Genomic DNA, 7005 nt, shown 5'->3' with positions numbered 1-7005 from the left:
GGATGAGGGCTACCAACGAGCTCAGCTCGTACCGGTATGCAGCCGTTGTACATTTGCGTCGTCCAGAGGAGCAAGCACAGCCTGTGTTTACGATCGACCGGGANGCCTGGGTCGACTTTGGAGCGTCCAAGATGGACCGTCGCGCTCTTCTTCGCCTTCTACGGAGCTCNCNAAACGCCACGGCCATNGCCGTCNGCAATATCCCTTACAGCAAGACGAATTTAGAGCGCCANCTTNTCGCATCTCTAGACGATAACGACGTAGAAGACTCGCTAGACGGGCCAGCCTGGGTCGCGGCCACCCGCTCCAGCGCCGAACGTTGCGCGTCGCTATCCGCAACTGACCTCGTACAGCTCGCTGAGGAGGCAGGCTTACATGTGGAGCTCAGCTGGGCGCGGCAGAGATCCCAGAATGGCGCACTCGACGCCGTCTTCCACCATTACCAGCCCGCCCAAGAAGGAGCCCGTGTTATGATCCAGTTCCCGACTAACGATCAGGGCCGAGCGTTAGATTCCCTCGCGAACCGGCCGCTGCAGCGCCTACAGAGCCACCGGGTCGAAGCGCAGATGCGTGAGCGGCTACAGGCCCTGCTGCCGTCTTACATGGTCCCAGCGCGGATCGTGGTGCTGGACCAGATGCCCATGAATGCCAACGGCAAGGTTGACCGGCGGGAGCTTGCGCGAAGGGCCAAGGTTGTCTCGAAAGCCGAGATGGTGTCTGAACATGTGGGTCCTCGCAACGAAGTAGAAGCAGTTCTATGCGAGGAGTTCGCCGATGTGCTCGGTATCAAAGTCGGCATCACCGACAACTTCTTCGATCTCGGCGGGCACTCGCTCTTGGCAACCAAACTCGCAGCCCGCATCAGCCGCCGGTTGCTTGTCCGCGTGTCGGTCAAAGACGTCTTTGACCAGCCGATGCCCGTGGATCTCGCAAGCAAGATTTCGTCTGATAAATTTCAGGGCCATGCAGCAGGCAATGGAGTCTTGCCGACAGAGGACAGCGCCCCTTTCCAGCTGCTCCCTTTCGAAGATCCGCAGCAATTTATCAGTCCCGAAATATCCACGCAACTTGGGCAGCAACCAGCCAGAATTCTGGATGTCTATCCTGCTACGTGGATACAGAAACACTTCCTCCGTAATCCAGCGACGGGACACCCACGCACTCCATCGCTCTTCTTTTTAGATTTCCCACCCGACTCGGACTGTGCCAGGCTGTCTTGGGCCTGTGGGTCTCTTGTTCAGCTTTTCGACATCTTCAGGACTGTGTTTCTTCTAGCTTCAGGCAGTTTCTATCAAGTGGTCCTAGAACATCTTGAAGTACCTATTCAGGTCGTCGAAATCGAGGAAGATGTCACCGCTGCAACCTCTGCATTAAAAGATGAGGATTTACAACACCCTCTCCGCTTAGGACAATCGTTTCTACGCATTGCTATACTGAAGAGGCGGGGATCGTCGGTGCGAGTAGTACTTCGAATATCTCATGCCCTGTACGACGGCTTGAGTTTCGAGCATATTGTGAACTCCCTTCATGCTCTGTACAACAGCAACCGCCTTCCAACGCCGCCCAAATTTGCTCGGTATGTTCAGCATATGACCAACAGCCGCAAAGACGGTTACAATTTCTGGCGCTCTGTCCTGCAGCATTCCTCGATGACAGTCATAAAGAGTGGCAGTAGTGCTCGTCAACAACCCGGACCTGAGGGTGCCTGGTTTGTGGAGAAGGTCATCAAGCCTTCTTTCCCAGCGAATGCAGACGGCATTACACAGGCAACAGTGTTTACCACTGCCTGCACTCTAATGCTTGCAAAAATGACCGGATCGAGAGACGTCCTCTTTAGCCGACTCGTATCTGGACGGCAGTGCTTGCCAACCAGTTGCCAACATATCGTCGGTCCTTGCACTAATATTGTGCCTGTGCGTATTCGCATAGATAGGGACACTAACCTGAGAGAACTACTCCACAAGGTGCAAGATCAGTATATCAACAGCTTACCTTTTGAGACGCTTGGATTCGAGGACATCAAGGAAAACTGCACAGACTGGCCAGAAGCGACTACAAATTACGGTTGTTGCAGCATATACCAGAACTTCGAAATACAACCTGAAAGTCAAGTCCAAGATCAGCGGATTCGGTTGGAGGGTTTAACACAAGATCCCCGAACTCTCAAATTCAGAGATGGCGATGCTACTCTGAACAGGAGAATTCTAGATGAAGCACCGATGCATAACGTGGATATAATCGGGATCCCTGAGCCCGATGGACTTCACCTACGGGTTGTTGTTACCGCGAGTAGGCGAATTCATGAAGAGGATACTGTGGACCACATGCTCAAGGAGTTTTGCGAGATAATTTTGACCTTAAATTTAGCCTTGCAGGACTCGCTCACTAGAGATGTGGTATCTATTTGAATAGCGGTGGGGTGGTTATTGTATAAAGAAAGGACGGTGCGCACCACCGGAAGCACCTGAACGACATCAAGGAAACATAGTGAAGAAGGACCAACCGGTGCCCAAACTTTTTGCCATCTATAACAGCCCTGCCGGTTTCCGGGACCATTCACAACCTACCTAGAGGTTCACAGTTCGAATCCCAGGCGTTCCTTTTGTTATTAGTTTTATACAGCTATAGTGCTCGCTATACTGCCTAGGGGGCGGTGCAGTATAGCCACAGCCACACTGTGGCTTTACCTTCTAACCAGCCACTACGGCTCGCATATAGCCGTGGCTACTGGCCACGTAGTTAGCCTAATATCATCCCCTTTCCAGATCCCCATACTACATTGTTTAAATTAAGAGAAAACTGAGTGCACCTCTGCTTTTGTGCAAGGGGCATGATCGGTAGTCCCTGTACATGTTCGCCCTGTTTATTGCCAATTTAGGACTCAACTATATAGCTGTTAAGATTATAGAGGCTTCCTCCCATGGCTTCTACTTCCTTGGCAATTAGAGCCCCGCCTTGTGGCCACTGTCCTAACTCCCGCACGCCGAGCTCACCTTCGGGTCACCCCATTGAAGTGAAGCAACGTGCTCCCACTCATAGGGCCGAATGGCTTCTCTGCTAGGGGGCACTTGGACTTGGCAACAGCAGGTCCAGCACCTGCATTCTTAGCCTCGTCGAGCTGAAGATGGACCACGACACTTTCTATATTATAAGAGCGGTTCCGCAGCCTCGTGGAACCATGCATGTACAGTTGCACGTTTCTCATTAAATCTAGTCGCTTCACTAAGCCTTCCTGCTCATCCCTTCAGCTATGCCTGAGCACGACTTCCGCCTGCTCGCCCTCGATGGCGGCGGCGTCCGTGACCTATCGACGCTTCAGATCTTGAAGCAACTTATGGACACCATCGACCCAGAATCTCCGCCGAAGCCTTGCGACTACTTCGACATAATTGGAGGCACCAGCACTGACGGGTCAGTATTACTTACTTTGCTAGATTCTAGGCTGACAAGAAGCGCAGGCTGATAGCGATTATGCTCGGTCGGCTTCGGATGGCGGTTGATGAGTGCATTGACGCATATGTCTCGCTGTCAGACAGGATCTTCCAGAAGCAGAGACACCGTGTGACGATCAAGGGCCGGGTTTAAGGACGATTTGATTCGGATGAGCTAGAGCGCGCAATTAAAGAGATTGTTACGAGACAAGGCCTGGCAGAAAATGTGCTGTTAAAGGACGCTCCGAATGCAAAGTGCAAAGTGTGCCAGGGTTTCGGCAAAGAGTTAACAAACCTCGCGAAGATGTACACGGAAGACAACAAGTACAGTGGAGAAGATGACAACTTCGACTTCAAATTTACCATCTTCTATGACCTCTGTAGCAGAGCTGATGTGCCCCAAGAAGCCAAGGTCAAAGCCTACCCTACAATGTTACGCGGCTTAGCACTTGACCATTACTACACCAACCTCAAAAACGTCACTATGACCCTTTCATTCAACCAAATCTGTGACGCAACACGTCACTACTTTGAAGGACCCGAGTACAGACGCGGTATACTAGGGCAGTGGAACTCAATAACCTTAAGGTCTGTAATGAGTAAGGCGAGAACACCGGCAAACCAACCCTAGACTGCCTGCAATTGCTCATCAAAGAACTAAAACACCTCCAGCATGGTCTCGACTTAGATTTACGCACTGACAAGTTCCTCCATAACAAACTTATCAACGCTTGCTAGGAGTTACCAGCTTGTCAATATGCCTGCTTTAAACCTTCCGATAGCCTAACTGGCTTAATTAATGACCTACGATCTTCCATTACAACTTTCGAAAAGTCAAACAGCGAGAACCCCCAGGCTTTCTTTACTGACCGCCGTTATCACAAGCAGTACCCCCAGCCACCATCCCGACCGTACAATAGACCACCTAACCGGTATACACCAACTAAGAAGCGCTGCTTCGTCTGCCACAAGGAAGGTTGCTGGTTATCCAAACACTCAAGAGAAGAACGCGACGAATCAAGGAAGAAGTTCAAGGACAGATTCAACCGCCGCTTCGACAGGCACGCCAAGCAATATATTACTAAGTACGAGGGAACAGATTACGGTGATAAACTTGACTCGGAATCTATTGATGAGGCAATGGAAGCTCTTATGATTGATATTGAGTCACCACCAGTATCTCCGGCTCAGGAACAGACCGAACTGTTTCTTACCTCTTTTGGAACAATACAGTACGGAGGAGCCATCAATACTGTGACCGACTTAGCGGATCGATCTTTCACCCATGGGATCACCGGCACTAACCCAACTGCCTGCCACAACGATGACTCAGACCCGTTTTCCTACGTTACTACCAGCCGATATACCTCCGACGAGTTCTATAGAGTAATGATCGACACAGGAGCCTTAAAGAAATCAACAGCAGGTTACGGACAATACCTCGCATATAAGAAGACCCACAATACCGTTATTGATACCTCAAAGGCCGGCGCTATCAACGTCCAATTTGGCATCGGCTCTACCTCATCTATTGGCTCCGTTATAGTCAATACACCAGTCGGCAACGTTGAGTTTCACATCGTAAAGGCTGACACACCTTTCTTACTGTGTCTTGCAGATATGGATATACTAAAGGTCTATTACAATAACCTCAAGAACGCCCTAGTCACCCCAACGAAATCGGTGCCAGTGGTTCGCCGATTCGGTCACCCCTTCCTATTATAGGAAGAGTCACTACAGTCATTTATAACTCACTCATTCGACCAAAACCCTTGCTACCTGACCACCACTGAACTCCGCCGACTCCACCGCCGCTTCGGACATCCATCGGCAGACAAGCTACACAAGGTATTAGAACGCTCTGGCCACGATGACATCGACAAGCAGGTTATCGACTATCTCACCAAGTACTGTTCCCACTGCCAGAAACACGGCAAATCCCCCGGACGGTTTAAGTTCACATTACGAGAAGACCAAGATGCCGATTTCAACCATTCTATTTTTATCGATATCATGTACATCAATGGAAACCCTCTCCTCCATATAATCGATGAAGCTACCAGATTTCAAGCCGCGAGACGGCTACGCAACATCTCCGCAAAGCATACCTGGGATATTCTACGATTATGCTGGATTGACACCTATATCGGACCACCTGACTACATCACCCACGATGCCGGGAAGAACTTCGTGAGTAAGGAGTTCCGACAACACGCTACGGCAATGGCCATATCAACCAAGAGTGTCCCAGTAGAAGCTCACTGGTCTATTGGAATGGTAGAAAGAGCTTATCCAACCCTACGCCGAGCATACCAGATAATTATGGAGGAGCTACAGGACCCAGGAATAACCAAGGAATTGGCTCTGCAAATGGCAGTAAAAGCCGCCAATGATACAGCTGGCCCAGACGGCTTAGTCCCAACACTACTTGTCTTTAGTGCCTACCCTCGAATAAGCGAACTCGACCCACCAGCACCCTCTATTACACAGCGAGCGGCAGCTATAAAGAAGGCAATGGAGGAGATCGCAAGGGTCAGGGCAAAGAAGCAAGTTGACGATGCACTGAACCAACGAAACGGTCCATCTGTCACCACAATCCACAACCTCCCCCTTAACTCAGATGTACTCGTATGGCGAGAAGGTAATACTGGACAGAGCGGCAGATGGACTGGCCCATTCAAATTGCTCGGAATCGTCGGAGAAACATGCAAGGTACAGCTCCCCAGTAGACCTACCGATTTCAGGACCACAGCAGTGAAGCCATACCTACAACCCGAACCAGAAGAACCCAACGAGGAACCAGACGAAGAACCGACTGAGGAACCGACTGAGGAACCGACCGAGGAACCGACTAAGGAACCAACCAAGGAACCGGCAGCTAGTGCACCCCCCCGAAGATCGAAACGGACACGACGATCGCCGACAAAGTCCCAGCAAAACATCGCAGATGTATTAATATTCATCAACGACAGCCTGACGAAACCTAATACTACAACCTTTGAGTGTACCTCACCGTCATTCACAGAGTCTCGACGCAAGGAGATAAACGGTTTACTTAAGAAAGGTGTCTTCAAGCTCATCGATACAGCAGACGTCCCGGAAGGAGTCAGAATCCGGACAGGATCCGGACAGTAACTCTTGGCAGTAACTTTACTGTCCGAATCTTTTGATCGACGGCGGCTCAGCAGGCGGTAAAGGAAGCTAAGACACTACTCAGGGCCTATTTTAGCCTTCCCGTCATCTATTTTTACTCTTTCTTGTGCTGTACATATCTCCCCTTACGCGTCTCCTTCTACGCGTCTCTCTACACGTCTCTCTACGCGTCTCTCTACGCGTCTCCTTCTACGTGTCTCTCTACGCGTCTCCCTTTGTAAGAGAGGTACGGGTAAGGCACGGGCAGAGACGCGAGCAGAGGTACGAGCAAAGCCACAAGCAGAGCCACAAGCAGAGCCACAAGCAGAGCCACAAGCAGAGCCACAAGCAGAGAGCCAACGAGCAGAGCTACAAGCAGAGCCACGAGCAGAGCTACAAGCAGAGCCACGAGCAGAGCCACGAGCAGGGCCATGAGCAGGGG

The 7005-nt window shown here is 50.9% G+C and overlaps 3 protein-coding genes across 3 annotated transcripts; all 3 read left to right on the top strand.

Moving 5' to 3' along the window:
• Window positions 1–3151: 3151 nt before the first annotated feature.
• Window positions 3152–3585, top strand: K441DRAFT_624516 (FabD/lysophospholipase-like protein; the record flags this gene model as incomplete). The annotated part of the gene is made up of 2 exons (XM_067646079.1): window positions 3152–3411; window positions 3459–3585. The coding sequence occupies exons 1-2, from the start codon at window positions 3251–3253 to the stop codon at window positions 3583–3585; spliced, it is 288 nt and encodes a 95-aa protein (XP_067496033.1). The 5' UTR covers window positions 3152–3250.
• On the top strand, window positions 3251–4123 carry K441DRAFT_715440 (uncharacterized protein). The gene is made up of 2 exons (XM_067653971.1): window positions 3251–3411; window positions 3459–4123. The coding sequence occupies exon 2, from the start codon at window positions 3736–3738 to the stop codon at window positions 4060–4062; it is 327 nt and encodes a 108-aa protein (XP_067496032.1). The 5' UTR covers window positions 3251–3411; window positions 3459–3735; the 3' UTR covers window positions 4063–4123.
• A 1176-nt stretch (window positions 4124–5299) lies between these two features.
• On the top strand, window positions 5300–5519 carry K441DRAFT_672242 (uncharacterized protein; the record flags this gene model as incomplete). The annotated part of the gene is made up of 1 exon (XM_067650532.1): window positions 5300–5519. A coding segment is annotated over one exon (179 nt), but the record flags the coding sequence as incomplete, so codon positions are not given.
• Window positions 5520–7005: the final 1486 nt, after the last annotated feature.

This window comes from Cenococcum geophilum (assembly GCF_001692895.1).
Source record: "Cenococcum geophilum 1.58 unplaced genomic scaffold K441scaffold_145, whole genome shotgun sequence".
In the NCBI taxonomy this organism is placed as follows: domain Eukaryota; kingdom Fungi; phylum Ascomycota; class Dothideomycetes; order Gloniales; family Gloniaceae; genus Cenococcum; species Cenococcum geophilum.
Note: the sequence above shows the minus strand (reverse complement) of the source record. Positions and strands in the feature narration are given on the sequence as shown.